The following is an 18,708-nucleotide window of genomic DNA, read 5'->3' as shown; positions in this document are numbered from 1 at the left end:
TACATTTTTAAACAATACAGGAGGATTACAGCCTGAATCTGAGGTGAGAACCATGCAGGGGGCAGTTAATCTTAGTACTGATACCATTTAAAGCTTACACAAAGGTAAGCCATCAAAGCAGCCAGACAGGTGGGGGGCCACACAGTGGACAGCACTGCAACAGATAAATAAGGTACAAAGGAGAGGTAAATTCCATTGCTTTATTACCCAGCACTTTACTTCTCACATATATTGGTGTATAGGCACCATCCCAGTGCATTGTGCCTGAGTCTGAGCTTTCAGCCAGCGCTACACATTAGAACTGCTTTCAGCTAACCTATTGTTTCTTCTACTCCCATGTAACAGGAGGAGTCCCAAGCCGGACTTGGATTTCTTACTATTGAGTGCTATTCTGATACCTACTGGGAGCTGCTATCTTGCTCCCTTCCCATTGTTCTGCTGATTGGCTGCTGGGAGTGAGGGGGAGGATATCACTCCAACTTGCAGCGCAGCAGTAAAGTGTGACTGAAGTTTATCAGAGCATACTCTATAGTTATATAACTACAGAATAGACTATGCAGACCCCCTGAGGTCACTGTGCAAAGTGCAGTAGAACTTTTAACACCCCTCCCATACCAAGCAATGGACCAGTCCCAGCACCCATGTGTATACTGGTAAATAGAACAGTGTATTTCATGGTCTAGGGCAGTTCTCTTTCCATGGGGCAGATGTGGGAGCTTGGGGACTTAGCCAGTTCATTAATTTCAAAATGTTTAATGGGTAAGAGTTCCAATTAAAAGCCACAGGGCCGCCATCAGAAATCACGGGGCTCCTTACAACAAAATTTTCAACAACATTATACAGGGAACTCTGAGTATCACTCATGTATTATAAGGGATAATGTACCCCCTACTGTAAATGATAAGGATATTAGCAGTCACTGAGGGGTTCTGTGCCCATATAAAGGCACAAGGCTGCAGGCTGAGTTATACAGGGAACTCTGAGTATCACTCATGTATTATAAGGGATAATGTACCCCCTACTGTAAATGATAAGGATATTAGCAGTCACTGAGGGGTTCTGTGCCCATATAAAGGCACAAGGCTGCAGGCTGAGTTATACAGGGAACTCTGAGTATCACTCATGTATTATAAGGGATAATGTACCCCCTACTGTAAATGATAAGGATATTAGCAGTCACTGAGGGGTTCAGTAACCATATAAAGGCACAAGGCTGTAGGCTGAGTTATACAGGGAACTCTGAGTATCACTCATGTATTATAAGGGATAATGTACCCCCTACTGTAAATGATAAGGATATTAGCAGTCACTGAGGGGTTCTGTGCCCATATAAAGGCACAAGGCTGCAGGCTGAGTTATACAGGGAACTCTGAGTATCACTCATGTATTATAAGGGATAATGTACCCCCTACTGTAAATGATAAGGATATTAGCAGTCACTGAGGGGTTCTGTGACTAAAGCTTGACAAGGATTAGGCTGCACATATTTTTGAGCTTCTATACCAGCCCTTTAGTAGGGAATATCTGTGCCCCTGAAGATGCCTTTGCAGCCCCCCTTCTGCCTTTCTATTAGTTTACACCACATACACTGGGCAGTTGTCATTTGAAAGTATTTACTTCCCCTTTATCCTTTCCTATCTCTTCCACTGTGGCACTTAATTCCAGAATTCCATGACTCCCTTGGCTTGAGCCCCACATCAGCCCAACAGACAGTGACTGTGGCATCTTACAGAAGCCCTGGCCCATAACTTACTCCGTGCAAAAGTGACCCCTAAATAACAATGATCCAGTGGTTAATTAAAAGGGGAATAAAACCAATGTACTGACCTTCTCAGGAGGCCTGAGGTCCCACCCACCGAGCTGCTCCAAAGGGAACCCCTAGATTAGCCAGACTCAGGGTGATTTCCCCGGCTACCTGGTGCCTGGAGTAGCGGTCACAGTGCCTCAAGGTGAGTGTTAGCTCAGCCTCTACTCGTTCCTCCTCTGATAAGGGGAACAGCAGAGCCTCGTCCCAAACTGTATGTGGGGTCCTATTCCTCAGCGAGGTCTGGGCTTCTGTTTGTCCACCATTGCTGGTGAGAGTGCCCACGATGTAGGTGTGACTCCCAGGCTCCTCCTCCTTGGTAAGTGGGCAACCAACAGCTGAAGAACAACACAAACAGGGCGACTGAACATGATGTATCTGCTGCCGACCCACCAGAAGAGGACAGCCCGGACCTGGCAGGGCATCAGTATGAGGAGACGGGGCTTGAGGGAGTTGGATCTGCTGTACCTACTGACCCATAAAGCTGCCCTACCCTGAGACCCCCCTCACCAACCTACCTTCTAGGAAAGAAACACACAGTTCTCTCTTCTGGTGGTCGTACCCCAGGGAGTAGCGCAGCTTTGGGATGTGGTTGAGGCATTGGCTGAACTTCTCCACATATTCATTCTCAGGGGCCAGAGATTCCTCGTTCTTCTCTACAACAAATATACAGACACAAAAAGGCTTATGCAGTGGTTACGTGCCCCCCAGGCACCTCCCATAGGGGCTCCCCCTCTATGGTTATGCCATATGAGATGCCAACCCTGGAGGCCTCAGATTAAGGGTTGGTTTGGGGATCATCTTATTATGTGATACCTGAATTTATCTTCTCTGAAATGGTTTCCACCTTTCCCTGTGGTTCCGTCTCCCCTGACTTTTCATCCTTGTTTTCCTTCGATGTTTCTTCTTTATCGCCCCCCCCCGCCCAGCTTGGGGCAGGGCTCCTTGCTTCTGTAGGTGTAGGGAAAGCGCAGTTTGACTTGAGGGTGAACCAGCTCAGTGCGCTTGTATATACTCATCTGTTGGGGAGAAAAGAGCAGCAAAGAAGCAGTTTGTGGTAAGGTACATACAATACCAAAAGTCCTCAGCGCTCAAATGTGATAAAAGATTCAATCTTGTGCAGTCCAAATAACGAATAGTGTGTAAATGTAATTTCTGCAGCTCCGCCTTAGATCAACCCCTTTGACTGGGTCCCAAAACAAGCTCAACGATGTATATGGTCGAAGCGCATAAGTGGAAAAACAAAAAAATATATGCAATAGTGTAAAAACGTTTATACAAAGTGATATCTTATTACCATATAGTAAAGGTTTAACAGACAGAGGCACAGACATCGTTTAACTGAGCTTTATAAGGCTGTTTTCTTGGGGATTGTGACCATTTGATTCTTGCTCCTGAGGAAGTGTACCGCTAAGTACACGAAACGCGTTGGGCTTTTTATGTTCCTGTATCACACGACATCTTGTAAGTTTTATTCTTTTATTAGTTGTTTTACAATAAATAATATTGCACTAGTGGCGGTTCTTCTCTTTGTGCCTCATTGAGGATACAGCCACATCCTGCAAGAAAACACATCAATCTCATTCTACACGTGGATACAGTTGCGTCCTACATCAAAGATACATTATTCGTTTATATAGCTGTATACTGTGGATGAATACATCACAATCGTTTTGCTTCACCAACACTGCCATCTGGTAAGCAGTTAGTGGTACTGCACTGTGGTGTGAGTGTAATACTAATTGAGCACAGGTTTACTATATGGTAATAAGATATCACTTTGTATAAACTTTTTACACTATTGCAAGAGCAGCAAAGAGCCCGTCAGAATCTGATCCCCCCATTGTAAGCAGCAGTCCTGCCCTGCTTTATTGCTGAGATTCTAGCTATCTGTATAACAGAGCATTCTGTCACAGTGGCACAGATCCTATCTGATCCCCCCCATTGTAAGCAGCAGCAGTCCTGCCCTGCTTTATTGCTGAGATTCTAGCTATCTGTATAACAGAGCATTCTGTCACAGTGGCACAGATCCTATCTGATCCCCCCCATTGTAAGCAGCAGTCCTGCCCTGCTTTATGGCTGAGATTCTAGCTATCTGTATAACAGAGCATTCTGTCACAGTGGCACAGATCCTATCTGATCCCCCCCCCCCATTGTAAGCAGCAGTCGTGCCCTGCTTTATGGCTGAGATTCTAGCTATCTGTATAACAGAGCATTCTGTCACAGTGGCACAGATCCTATCTGATCCCCCCCATTGTAAGCAGCAGTCCTGCCCTGCTTTATGGCTGAGATTCTAGCTATCTGTATAACAGAGCATTCTGTCACAGTGGCACAGATCCTATCTGATCCCCCCATTGTAAGCAGCAGTCCTGCCCTGCTTTATGGCTGAGATTCTAGCTATCTGTATAACAGAGCATTCTGTCACAGTGGCACAGATCCTATCTGATCCCCCCCCCCCCCCCCCCCCCCCCATTGTAAGCAGCAGTCCTGCCCTGCTTTATGGCTAAGATTCTAGCTATCTGTATAACAGAGCATTCTGTCACAGTGGCACAGATCCTATCTGATCCCCCCATTGTAAGCAGCAGTCCTGCCCTGCTTTATGGCTGAGATTCTAGCTATCTGTATAACAGAGCATTCTGTCACAGTGGCACAGATCCTATCTGATCCCCCCATTGTAAGCAGCAGTCCTGCCCTGCTTTATTGCTGAGATTCTAGCTATCTGTATAACAGAGCATTCTGTCACAGTGGCACAGATCCTATCTGATCCCCCCCCCCCCCCCCCCCCATTGTAAGCAGCAGTCCTGCCCTGCTTTATGGCTAAGATTCTAGCTATCTGTATAACAGAGCATTCTGTCACAGTGGCACAGATCCTATCTGATCCACCCCCATTGTAAGCAGCAGTCCTGCCCTGCTTTATTGCTGAGATTCTAGCTATCTGTATAACAGAGCATTCTGTCACAGTGGCACAGATCCTATCTGATCCCCCATTGTAAGCAGCAGTCGTGCCCTGCTTTATGGCTGAGATTCTAGCTATCTGTATAACAGAGCATTCTGTCACAGTGGCACAGATCCTATCTGATCCCCCCATTGTAAGCAGCAGTCCTGCCCTGCTTTATGGCTGAGGTTCTAGGAAAACAATATAGCAACTCCTACATTAAAATACAAATATAGAGAGAAGGCAGTCAGTTATAAGTGAGTTATAAATATGTACCAGTTTTGCCCCCCCCCCATACACAGTAGCCTCCCATACACAGTAGCCCCCCCACACACAGGGACATTCATGGAACTATCCGGGACAGCGGGATGCGCCATAAAAATCGGGACTGTCCCGCGAAAAGCGGGACAGTTGGGGGTTATGTTTTGGGCACACAATAAGCTGTACCCCCATACTGTACTGTCTATGGGAAACACTATGGCACCTTCTACCCATATGTATAAATACAAATATACAGAGAAGGAATGTTCTGGGCACACAATAAGCTGTACCCCCATACTGTACTGTCTATGGTAAACACTATGGCACCTCCTACCCATATGTATAAATACAAATATACAGAGAGGGAATGTTCTGGGCACACAATAAGCTGTACCCCCATACTGTACTGTCTATGGGAAACACTATGGCACCTCCTACCCATATGTATAAATACAAATATACAGAGAGGGAATGTTCTGGGCACACATTAAGCTGTACCCCCATACTGTACTGTCTAAGGGAAAAACTATGGCACCTCCTACCCATATGTATAAATACAAATATACAGAGAGGGAATGTTCTGGGCACACAATAAGCTGTACCCCCATACTGTACTGTCTAAGGGAAACACTATGGCACCTCCTACCCATATGTATAAATACAAATATACAGAGAGGGAATGTTCTGGGCACACAATAAGCTGTACCCCCATACTGTACTGTCTAAGGGAAACACTATGGCACCTCCTACCCATATGTATAAATACAAATATACAGAGAAGGAATGTTCTGGGCACACAATAAGCTGTACCCCCATACTGAGAGAAGGTGTGTGAGCTCCAGACTGTGAGGAGAAAGTACCGGTACGGGCAGTGTTCCATCTGTAATCGAGGCCCCCGAGCGAGCGAACACCCTGGACGACCAAGCCGAGGTTGCTGCAGTGAGTTGCAGTTCTGCTGTGGAAAACGGCACTTCTGTTGCTGGCAGCTGCAGTTCAGAGGCAAGCCAGGAAGCTGCTGCAAGGCATGCTGGGACAAAGGAAGGAAGTGCTGCAAGGCGTGCTGGGACCCAGGAAGGAAGTGCTGCAAGGCACGCTGGGACCCAGGAAGGAAGTGCTGCAAGGCACGCTGGGACCCAGGAAGGAAGTGCTGCAAGGCACGCTGGGACCCAGGAAGGAAGTGCTGCAAGGCGCGCTGGGACCCAGGAAGGAAGTGCTGCAAGGCGCGCTGGGACCCAGGAAGGAAGTGCTGCAAGGCACGCTGGGACCCAGGAAGGAAGTGCTGCAAGGCACGCTGGGACCCAGGAAGGAAGTGCTGCAAGGCGCGCTGGGACCCAGGAAGGAAGTGCTGCAAGGCGCGCTGGGACCCAGGAAGGAAGTGCTGCAAGGCGCGCTGGGACCCAGGAAGGAAGTGCTGCAAGGCGCGCTGGGACCCAGGAAGGAAGTGCTGCAAGGCACGCTGGGACCCAGGAAGGAAGTGCTGCAAGGCACGCTGGGACCCAGGAAGGAAGTGCTGCAAGGCACGCTGGGACCCAGGAAGGAAGTGCTGCAGGCTGAGTGGCTATGGAGGAGGCTGAGGAGGCGCTGAGAGAGAGCCCTGAGACTGCTGCAATGGCCCAGGTAGGAGCAATGCCCCTGTGTGATGGGGGAGAGACAGCTGCCAGCAATGGCGCTGGGAAGCCAGAGACTGTGGGCTCAGCTGGGCCCAATCAGAACCAGATAATCAGGGCCCTGAGAGACATTTTGGAGTGGAGTATTGATAACATGGCGGCTGGACTGGGGGCCTTAGGGGGCACAGAGAGCTAAAGCAGTTCATAAACGTGATTATATGAGTAAGGACTTGGGGGACAGTGACAGTAACATTACCAGGGTTCTGGCAGTTATAGAGCCCCGGGGAGAGGTTTTGATAATCACAAGCGATTCCAGGAAATGGAGAAAAGTGACCTGGGAAAGTGGTTCAAACGTCTGCTTTTCCTAAAGGGACTGTGATTCCTGCGGGTGGGAATGTGGGTCCTTCATGTGCAGATTCCCGGGATCCATTAACTGTTTCATTGCCAGGCACTAATGTTAATATCAATACTGTGAGTGTGTCGGGTGTCAATGCAAGTGTGGCAAGCCTGCGGGGAGTACTGACATGGCTGTTGGGAGTACTGACATGGCTGCGGGGAGTACTGACATGGCTGCCGGGAGTACTGGCATGGCTGCTGGGAGTACTGACATGGCTGCTGGGAGTACTGACATGGCTGCCGGGAGTACTGGCATGGCTGCCGGGAGTACTGACATGGCTGCCGGGAGTACTGGCATGGCTGCCGGGAGTACTGACATGGCTGCCGGGAGTACTGACATGGCTGCCGGGAGTACTGGCCTGGCTGCCGGGAGTACTGACATGGCTGCCGGGAGTACTGACATGGCTGCCGGGAGTACTGGCCTGGCTGCTGGGAGTACTCATATGGCTGCTGGGAGTACTCATATGGCTGCTGGGAGTACTGGCATTGCTGCTGGGAGTACTGGCATGGCTGCTGGGAGTACTGGCCTGGCTGCTGGGAGTACTGACATGGCTGCCGGGAGTACTGACATGGCTGCCAGGAGTACTGGCCTGGCTGCTGGGAGTACTCATATGGCTGCTGGGAGTACTCATATGGCTGCTGGGAGTACTGGCATTGCTGCTGGGAGTACTGGCATTGCTGCTGGGAGTACTGGCCTGGCTGCTGGGAGTACTGACATGGCTGCTGGGAGTACTGACATGGCTGCTGGGAGTACTGACATGGCTGCGGCAATTAACCTTCCACCCCTCAGAAAGGTCAAAACACCCCATTACAGAATAAGCCGCACAGTTTGACACCTCATTCATGGGTCTACGACAAACGGTGTTTAATTGCCCCCTGCTGGGGCAATTAACCGCCCACCCCTCAGAAAAGTCATAGCACCCCATTCCCGAATAAGCCGCACGGTTTGACACCTCATTCATGGGTCTACGACAAACGGTGGTTAATTGCCCCTGCTGGGGCAATTAACCTCCCACCCCTCAGAAAGGTCAAAACACCCCATTCCCGAATAAGCTGCACGGTTTGACACCTCATTCATGGGTCTACGACAAACGGTGGTTAATTGCCCCTGCTGAAGCAATTAACCGCCCACCCCTCAGAAAAGTCATAGCACCCCATTCCCGAATAAGCCGCACGGTTTGACACCTCATTCATGGGTCTACGACAAACGGTGGTTAATTGCCCCTGCTGGGGCAATTAACCTCCCACCCCTCAGAAAGGTCAAAACACCCCATTCCCGAATAAGCTGCACGGTTTGACACCTCATTCATGGGTCTACGACAAACGGTGGTTAATTGCCCCTGCTGGGGCAATTAACCTCCCACCACTCAGAAAAGTCATAGCACCCCATTCCCGAATAAGCCGCACGGTTTGACACCTCATTCATGGGTCTACGACAAACGGTGGTTAATTGCCCCCTGCTGGGGCAATTAACCGCCAATCCCTCAGAGAAGTCATAGCACCCCATTGCCAAATAAGCTGCCACGGTTTGACACCTCATTCATGGGTCTACGACAAACGGTGGTTAATTGCCCCTGCTGAAGCAATTAACCTCCTACCACTCAGAAAAGTCATAGCACCCCATTCCTGAATAAGCCGCACGGTTTGACACCTCATTCATGGGTCTACGACAAACGGTGGTTAATTGCCCCCTGCTGGGGCAATTAACCGCCCACCCCTCAGAAAAGTCATAGCACCCCATTCCCGAATAAGCCACACGGTTTGACACCTCATTCATGGGTCTACGACAAACGGTGGTTAATTGCCCCCTGCTGGGGCAATTAACCGCCAATCCCTCAGAGAAGTCATAGCACCCCATTCCCAAATAAGCTGCCACGGTTTGACACCTCATTCATGGGTCTATGACAAACGGTGGTTAATTGCCCCTGCTGGGGCAATTAACCTCCCACCCCTCAGAAAGGTCAAAACACCCCATTCCCGAATAAGCTGCACGGTTTGACACCTCATTCATGGGTCTACTACAAACGGTGGTTAATTGCCCCTGCTGGGGCAATTAACCTCCCACCCCTCAGAAAAGTCATACCACCCCATTCCCAAATAAGCTGCCACGGTTTGACACCTCATTCATGGGTCTATGACAAACGGTGGTTAATTGCCCCTGCTGGGGCAATTAACCGCCCACCCCTCAGAAAAGTCATAGCACCCCATTCCCGAATAAGCCGCACGGTTTGACACCTCATTCATGGGTCTACGACAAACGGTGGTTAATTGCCCCCTGCTGGGGCAATTAACCGCCCACCCCTCAGAAAAGTCATAGCACCCCATTCCGGAATAAGCCACACGGTTTGACACCTCATTCATGGGTCTACGACAAACGGTGGTTAATTGCCCCCTGCTGGGGCAATTAACCTCCCACCCCTCAGAAAGTTTAAAACACCCCATTCCCGAATAAGCCGCATGGTTTGACACCTCATTCATGGGTCTACGACAAACGGTGGTTAATTGCCCCTGCTGGGGCAATTAACCACCCACCCCTCAGAAAAGTCATAGCACCCCATTCCCAAATAAGCCGCACGGTTTGACACCTCATTCATGGGTCTACGACAAACGGGGGTTAATTGCCCCCTGCTGGGGCAATTAACCACCCACCCTTTAGAAAAGTCATAGCACCCCATTCCCAAATAAGCCGCACGGTTTGACACCTCATTCATGGGTCTACGACAAACGGGGGTTAATTGCCCCCTGCTGGGGCAATTAACCACCCACCCCTTAGAAAAGTCATAGCACCCCATTCCTGAATAAGCCGCACGGTTTGACACCTCATTCATGGGTCTATGACAAACGGTGGTTAATTGCCCCTGCTGGGGCAATTAACCTCCCACCCCTCAGAAAGGTGAAAACACCCCATTCCCGAATAAGCCGCACGGTTTGACACCTCATTCATGGGTCTACGACAAACGGTGGTTAATTGCCCCCTGCTGGGGCAATTAACCGCCCATCCCTCAGAGAAGTCATAGCACCCCATTCCCAAATAAGCTGCCACGGTTTGACACCTCATTCATGGGTCTATGACAAACGGTGGTTAATTGCCCCTGCTGGGGCAATTAACCTCCCACCCTTTAGAAAAGTCATAGCACCCCATTCCCGAATAAGCCGCACGGTTTGACACCTCATTCATGGGTCTACGACAAACGGTGGTTAATTGCCCCTGCTGGGGCAATTAACCACCCACCCCTTAGAAAAGTCATAGCACCCCATTCCCAAATAACCTGCCACGGTTTGACACCTCATTCATGGGTCTATGACAAACGGTGGTTAATTGCCCATGCTGGGGCAATTAACCTCCCACCCCTCAGAAAGGTCAAAACACCCCATTCCCGAATAAGCTGCACGGTTTGACACCTCATTCATGGGTCTACGACAAACGGTGGTTAATTGCCCCCAGCTGGGGCAATTAACCGCCCACCCCTCAGAAAAGTCAGAGCACCGCATTCCCGAATAAGCCGCACGGTTTGACACCTCATTTAACTTCCCACCCCTCAGAAAGGTCAAAACACCCCATTCCCGAATAAGCCGCACGGTTTGACACCTCATTCATGGGTCTACGACAAACGGGGGTTAATTGCCCCCTGCTGGGGCAATTAACCTCCCACCCTTTAGAAAAGTCATAGCACCCCATTCCCAAATAAGCCGCACGGTTTGACACCTCATTCATGGGTCTACGACAAACGGGGGTTAATTGCCCCCTGCTGGGGCAATTAACCACCCACCCCTTAGAAAAGTCATAGCACCCCATTCCTGAATAAGCCGCACGGTTTGACACCTCATTCATGGGTCTATGACAAACGGTGGTTAATTGCCCCTGCTGGGGCAATTAACCTCCCACCCCTCAGAAAGGTCAAAACACCCCATTCCCGAATAAGCCGCACGGTTTGACACCTCATTCATGGGTCTACGACAAACGGTGGTTAATTGCCCCCTGCTGGGGCAATTAACCTTCCACCCCTCAGAAAAGTCATATCACCCCATTCCCGAATAAGCCGCACGGTTTGACACCTCATTCATGGGTCTACGACAAACGGTGGTTAATTGCCCCCTGCTGGGGCAATTAACCTCCCACCCCTCAGAAAAGTCATATCACCCCATTCCCAAATAAGCCGCACGGTTTGACACCTCATTCATGGGTCTATGACAAACTAGTTATTCGCCAAAATCCCCATTATAAGTCAATGGGGCAAATTTGGGGAGCTCTCTTGCCCCGGGGGTAAAACTTATACCCTTGTGCGGGGTATCTTCTGACACAGGTTGCAAACCTCTTCAAATGTGGTAAATTTCACGTTTCTAACCAATTCCCTCTCTGCGCTACAATCCCTCACAGTCGGCCTCAATGTTAAGTCAATGGGATTTTTGATTTATTATACAGACATTAACCCATCGCTGCCTGTGCAGGAATACAGATCTGCCATTTCAACTGCCATCTGTAACATGACACCCATTCCCAGCTGGGGCTGGTCACGTGACATTGTTATTCCAACCCTATGTAACTATATGTGTGTAACCCACATTCCCAGGCCCCAGTTGCACGTGTGATGTCACAATGGTTTGAACCTCAGAAAGGTTGCAGTCAATGTAATTAGAGTTTGTTGTGAGTGATGTCGTTGTGATGTCACAATGGGCACAGTCAAAGTGCCCAAGCAGCGGCCAAACTGGCTCATTCTTGATCAGGCGACTGAGGTAGGTGGAGCTCTAGGGGTGTTGGTGCCAACGTTAGCAGGAATAAGAGATAATAATAACGAATCAGTTTAATACTGGCGCTGTGGGGGCTTTGGCGTATTTTTTTTTCACAATGGCACAAAAATTTGGCAACAATTTGGCACGTCGTGTTTCTGTGCGTCTTTTTTCATGTTTTGAAGATTTTTCGCTGTTTCACTTTTGTTTGACAGTTTCACTCATTTATCTCTCACTAATTACTGTAACTAAAGTGATGTTTCTGTTTGTCTCCATAGAGAGAAATTGGTGCGAAAATGTTCCGAAGGTTGATTTCGTGGTTGCCTTGTGTGCCGAGGGTAACAACTGTATTCTTTTTACTCTAATATCCCACATTTAGTGCTATTCATAGCCTTGCTATATACAGGTATAGGATCTGTTATCCAGAATGGTCGGGATCTGGCGCTTTCCGGATAAGGGATCCTTCCGTAATTTGTATCTCCATACCTTAAGTCTACTAAAAAATTATTTAAACCCAATAGGGCTGTTCTGCCCCCAATAAGGGGTAATTATATCTTAGTTGGGATCAAGTACAGGTACTGTTTTATTATTACAGAGAAAAAGGAATCATTTAACCATGAAATAAACCCAATAGGGCTGTTCTGCCCCAATAAGGGGTAATTATATCTTAGTTGGGATCAAGTACAGGTACTGTTTTATTATTACAGAGAAAAGGGAATCATTTAACCATTAAATAAACCCAATAGGACTGTTCTGCCCCCAATAAGGGGTAATTATATCTTAGTTGGGATCAAGTACAGGTACTGTTTTATTATTACAGAGAAAAGGGAATCATTTAACCATGAAATAAACCCAATAGGGCTGTTCTGCCCCCAATAAGGGGTAATTATATCTTAGTTGGGATCAAGTACAGGTACTGTTTTATTATTACAGAGAAAAGGGAATCATTTAACCATGAAATAAACCCAATAGGGCTGTTCTGCCCCAATAAGGGGTAATTATATCTTAGTTGGGATCAAGTACAGGTACTGTTTTATTATTACAGAGAAAAGGGAATCATTTAACCATTAAATAAACCCAATAGGACTGTTCTGCCCCCAATAAGGGGTAATTATATCTTAGTTGGGATCAAGTACAGGTACTGTTTTATTATTACAGAGAAAAGGGAATCATTTAACCATGAAATAAACCCAATAGGGCTGTTCTGCCCCCAATAAGGGGTAATTATATCTTAGTTGGGATCAAGTACAGGTACTGTTTTATTATTACAGAGAAAAGGGAATCATTTAACCATGAAATAAACCCAATAGGGCTGTTCTGCCCCCAATAAGGGGTAATTATATCTTAGTTGGGATCAAGTACAGGTACTGTTTTATTATTACAGAGAAAAGGGAATCATTTAACCATTAAATAAACCCAATAGGACTGTTCTGCCCCAATAAGGGGTAATTATATCTTAGTTGGGATCAAGTACAGGTACTGTTTCATTATTACAGAGAAAAGGGAATCATTTAACCATTAAATAAACCCAATAGGGTTGTTCTGCCCCCAATAAGGGGGCAAAAAATTCGCTCATCACTAATCTATATATTTAGACATTTTATTTTAACTGAGGTCAGTTTGATCGTTATTGTAGGGAGACCAGATCACTTGAAAGTTCAGGGACACGTCTAATAAATACATGTTGCAGGGCAGCACTGATTGGGGTTTTAGACGTGAATTCCCAAGGGATCTGCTCGCCCTATTGTATTGCTGAATTCATTCTACTTTGCCCATTTGCTCATTTCTTTTTTTATTATTCTTTACTAGAAACGACGGAATAAACCAGCGAGCGAATTCGTTGCGGTAAGCAGAGAATAACCGATTCACTCAGTATAAAAATCCCACGTTACTGACTATTTGCCCTATTTGAGCCATTGCATTTACAAATTGTTTGCCTTTTTCTCATTTATTTTTGTAATAAAACGTGTTTTTATTCTTCCTAGATTCAAAAAGATGAAGCCGATGTGGTCGTCGTGGTAAGCAGGGAGGAACTGGTTAACTCAATATAATGATCACACTTTGCTCACTATTTGTGCTTTTCCAGCCACTTCATTTACTTTTATTTGTTACCATTTTTGCTCGTTTATTCTTGTAATAAAACATGATTTTATCCTTCCTAGAACCACCAAGACGAACCCGCCGGCGACATCATTGTGGTAAGCAGCAATTTGGCCAAATGTAAAAAACACAACTTTCTTGGTTATTTGTGTTATTGAAACCTTATTATTTACTGACCTATAGATTTATATGTGACTTTGTCACAGGCCCTTAATAACGCTGAGAATTTACTGGTATATTCACTACTGACCCCATTCCCCCATCATTTCTACTTTCCCACTTTTATATCTAAATCTACAAAATCATTCATTACCACAAACCATATCTGGCACATTCTATAACATATCAATATATATAATAGATTATTATTGGCTGAAACCCTTTTCAATATGTTTGGTTCCCTGGCAAGAGACAGCCCCTTCCCCTTTGAATTCATATCAGAATAAATTCATGTACAGACTGCATTTATTTATACACATGAATGATATCTTCTCAAAAGCACTTTTTCCCCCAGTACTAAACATATCTTTAGTCATTTTGTGCCTTATATAGATCTTGATAGATGATAGGCCGTTAATTCTATAAAATAACATCACTTTGTTTATCTCATTCCCAGGCTCTTCCAGAGACCACCACCTGCCTGGTAAGCAGAAAAGGAGTTGACACCCTACATTATTGTTTGTTTTTATGAATCGCACCTTTTTAGACCTAAAAATAGAGTATTTTACTAATTACACAATATTTCTGTAATTTACCAAGTGTAAAAACCCTAATAGAAAATGACGCAATCTAAAAGCTGTCAGTGGGAGCCGCGCTGGGCAAATTGTAGCCTTTATTGAATATTTGGCTCAAGGGGTTTCCATGATTTGTATTGTTTGTAAGCACATGGAAATTCTTGTGAAAATGAGGTTTGAAGTTTTTGGTGAAAAATCCAGAAATGTGTGAATCTGATTTATTTTCCTCTCTTAATCAGGTTCCGTCGGTTGGATGTGGCATTGACATCTGCCCAGAGCCGCCGACCCCTGAGACCAACATCTGCCAGGTAAGTAGTAAAGGAACTATTTTATTTGCTGAAACTGAGTTAATTAATGATAATGAGCTACAGAACTATAGTAAGTTGATCCCATAACTAATCGTATCGCTCTTCATCAGGAGGAACCAGAGCAGATTGCTGAGCCTGGCGAGGAGATTGAGGTAAGCATAAAGGTGCCCATACACTATAAGATCCGCTCGCTTGGCGATGTCGCCAAGCAAGTGGATCTTCACCCGATATCCCCACCTACGGGTGGGCGATATCGGGTAGCAAGAAACTTAAAAAAAAAATAATCCGATCGTTTGGCCCTGGGGCCAAACGATCAGATTACATTTGTGGTTATGGGGCAGTCGGTTCGGGGACCGCATCAACGAGCCGATACGGTCCCCGATCCGACTGGATTTTCTAACCTGGCCGATCGAGATCTGGCCAATTTCAGGCCAGATATCGGTCAGGCAGGCCGCTCTGTTCTGCCCATACACGGGCCGATTAGCTGCCGAATCAGTCCAAGGACCCATATCGGCAGCTATAGTCGGCCCGTGTATGGGGACCTTTAGGCTAATAGAGAGGGATAAGTACAAATCAAAGTCACTTATCAGCCAATCGGCTTATTTACAACAGAAATCATACAACCTCGCTCATCTTTTTCATTTCCCTTTCTTACCCAGGAGCGCCCAGAAACACCCGGGGCTCAGACTCGCCAGGTAAGAAGGAATAATTGTTTCTGCTCTCTTACACTTTAGCAGCCATATTAATGTCATTCCTACCGTGTCCCTTTGTGATATTTATACCCTGTCTCAGAATCCTCATTACTACATTGAATTGATCTGATCTGGGCCTTTTCTATTTCTTAACTAGGAGGAACCAGCAGACAATCCCACTGACACTAACACCTGTCAGGTAAGTAAAAGGGAAGGGAGACATATTGTGAAAATGGCGCCACTCAGTATTGTATTACTTTCCTTTATACAAGTTTTATCTCAGAATGATTTATGGGGTTAAATTAATACAATATTATTCTTTTTTTTCGCCAAAACTAGGAGGGAGCAGGCGACGCTCTGCCGCAGGTAAGCAGCAATGGGCACAATATGTTACGTTTATATGTTGTGTTGCGCTGCAATAAGGAGTTTAACTGAACTGAGTTTAATCCCCTTTTTCTGTATTCCCATTAGGACTATCAGGAGCCTGAAAAGAGCATGGATGACGTAAGCAGAAAAAATACCTTTTACAAACTTTGCGTTCAGTTGCGCTGTGAAATATTTGTTTCTGATCTTCTTTCTTTTTTATCCAGGAAGAACACCACCATTCGTCATCATTCCCCTTCCACCATTGCTGTCACTGCAAGGTAAGCAGAAAATAATCAATGAATGGAAAAGTGCAATTAAAGACATTGTAAAGATTTGTTTTATCATATTCTGTACTGAACTGAGTTTTCTTATCTTAACCAGGAGAATCGAAGGGGCATGCCTCCGTGTCAGCCCATCAAAGTCTTTGGGGTAAGCAGCAAAGACAATTATATTACAATTTCAATCCCGGCATCAGATCGCCCTACAGAACATTCACTTTAGCATCTTCTCTAGGGAACTGAGTTAATGTAGTTCTGTGGGGCTGAATTAATGGGAATAGTTTTATAGGTTGGGTTAGACTGCAACACGCAGACTGTCGTCTAAAGATTGTAACTGACTTTATTTTTAATCCCCTTTTCCTGTCTTTTCAACAGCCAACATCATCGGAGGAATCCAGTGACAGTGACCATTCCTGTCACTGTGAGGTAAGCAGAAAATAATCAATGAACGGATGAAAGTGCAATTAATGAAATGTTAAAGATTTGTTTTATCATATTCTGTACTGATCGGAGTTGATCTCATAAAATAATGTTTTCTTATCTTAACCAGGAGAACCGAAGGGACATGCCCCCATTCGAGCCCTATTTTGATTCTGGGGAGTCATCAGGGGAGAGCAGTGACAGTGTAAGCAGAAAAAGAAAACTGTTACAAACTTTGTATTCATTTGCCCTGTGAAATATTAATTTTTCATCTTCTCTCTTTTATAACCAGGATGAACAACTGAGCGAGGAGGGAGCCCCCTCCGAGCTAATCTGGATGAGCTCTCTGAGCTCACTGTTCTTTGTGTGAGGTAGGGATAATATTACCTACTGTACCCATTATATATATTACTGGCTCATTTGTTGGGGAATTGGTTAGTTCTTCTACATTTAATAAACTCACATATCAAATTCTCTTCTTATTTATTAATATGGAAAACTCTTTCAGATAAAAAAAACTTGAATACCTCGAATTTACTAATTTGTAAAAAATATGGCACGACTTTGCCCAGGGCAACTCCCATTTACTTCTATATAAACTCACTCGCATTTAGATGGTGAAGTTTTACATTGGAGTTTTCAGGTTTTTTGCACTTAATAACAGACATTTGAGCTTTTGAAGCATAATTCCAATTTGAGGTTCTTCAAGCGCAAAAAATCTTAAATTGTGAAAAAAAAAAATCAAACTCGAACTATTTATAAATTCCCCATATATGTGAGAACCCGACTAAAATGTTACCTAAGATAATGGTACCCCAACAATGAATTATTCCTTGTCCTTTATATATTTATTTCAACATTTTACCTAATACACTGAATTCATATGATAAATCCTTTTTCTCTTCCTCAGGTGGAGCAAAAACATCTGCCGAGCTGTAACACCTGCTCTATCTAGTAGAATTGGGTCTGAAGCAACTGGACTTTTCCCAGTTCATCTTGGAAACATTTCCCCAACTCATCCGCGTGGCTTCTTCAGTTCAGATGGCAGGTAGGGAATTCCCCGGCACTTGAACCCTTGAGGGTAGTACACTCACAGACATCCAATCACAATGGTTCTATTGAACGTATTCAGTTAGGGGTTGGCTGAAACTGACAGGGGTAAGAAGGGGAGATCCAGGCACAATGGTACCATGATTCTTATTGATGAGGGTGTTAATCCTTCAAAGTACATGCCTGGAGGTGTGAAATGCTGTGAAACCGCTGCATACCGCCCTGATGACTGATCCGCAAGCCAGAGGGAAAGAAAGAGGCAGCAGGAATCAACATCAGTGAAACTTGTAGAAATCAGAAGGTCCGAGTGGGACATAAACAGAGACAGAGAGACAAATGGCTAACTAGCAAGTAACCTCTACCTTGGCTGCAGGGGAGAGAGAGGCTTTGCGGGACATTCAAGCAACTGCCCGGGACAGCTGGCTGTGCTATAGAAAGCGGCACTGTAAAGCGCCATTGTATGTTGATGACAAGCAGAGTGAGGAAACGGCTGAAAAAAGACACCGCCCTCAACAGCAGAACAAAGCTGAATCCAGAACAAGTTTGTTCCTTACTGGGCCTGTGTCTCAATACCACCTACTTCAAGCACAATGGAGTTTTCTATGGACAAAAACATGGTGGTGTTATGGGTTTTCCTGTGTCTCCAGTTCTACTGAACTGTTACATGGAAAAAGTGGAAAAGAAAGCCCTGGGCACCTTCAAGGGAACTGAAAGAGCAGTACTTGCTTTTTGGTTCCCACCGCCCTTTGGAACATAAACTTGGCTTTATTTGGACTTTATACCATTGGGCCGAAACTGTGGCACCCAATGCAGAGGCTGAAGAGAAGGAATACAAACCTCTAAAAGGAGCTCTGAGAACTTGTGGGTCCCCAGACTGGGCCTTTATGGAAACTGAATCAAAGACAAGTAGTGATGAGCAATGTTGTTTGGTAGACATGGATTTGCAGTGAATTTGTGCATTTTGCAATTACCAAATTGTTTTGCCACGGAAAAATTGGTCGCCTGGTAAAAAAAGATGTGGTCGTGTCA

The 18,708-nt window shown here is 45.9% G+C and overlaps 1 protein-coding gene and 2 long non-coding RNA genes across 3 annotated transcripts; 1 reads left to right on the top strand and 2 right to left on the bottom strand.

The window, feature by feature from the left end:
- Positions 1 to 1,381: 1,381 nt before the first annotated feature.
- Positions 1,382 to 3,138, bottom strand: LOC108644502 (synaptotagmin-13-like). The gene is made up of 4 exons (XM_031900729.1): positions 3,102 to 3,138; positions 2,621 to 2,818; positions 2,323 to 2,460; positions 1,382 to 2,142 (listed from the first exon to the last, which is right to left on the bottom strand). The coding sequence occupies exons 1-4, from the start codon at positions 3,136 to 3,138 to the stop codon at positions 1,832 to 1,834; spliced, it is 684 nt and encodes a 227-aa protein (XP_031756589.1). The 3' UTR covers positions 1,382 to 1,831.
- Positions 3,139 to 14,628: 11,490 nt separating this feature from the next.
- Positions 14,629 to 16,204, bottom strand: LOC105947176. The gene is made up of 2 exons (XR_001170575.3): positions 16,087 to 16,204; positions 14,629 to 14,866 (listed from the first exon to the last, which is right to left on the bottom strand). It is a non-coding gene; the product is annotated as an uncharacterized LOC105947176 (long non-coding RNA).
- A 588-nt stretch (positions 16,205 to 16,792) lies between these two features.
- LOC116410280 lies at positions 16,793 to 17,635 on the top strand. Its single transcript, XR_004222235.1, has 3 exons — positions 16,793 to 16,834; positions 16,922 to 17,000; positions 17,540 to 17,635. It is a non-coding gene; the product is annotated as an uncharacterized LOC116410280 (long non-coding RNA).
- Positions 17,636 to 18,708: the final 1,073 nt, after the last annotated feature.

The sequence above is a fragment of the Xenopus tropicalis genome, chromosome 4 (genome assembly GCF_000004195.4).
Source record: "Xenopus tropicalis strain Nigerian chromosome 4, UCB_Xtro_10.0, whole genome shotgun sequence".
Classification (NCBI taxonomy): Eukaryota; Metazoa; Chordata; class Amphibia; order Anura; family Pipidae; genus Xenopus; species Xenopus tropicalis.
This window is presented reverse-complemented; position numbering and strand designations above follow the sequence as displayed.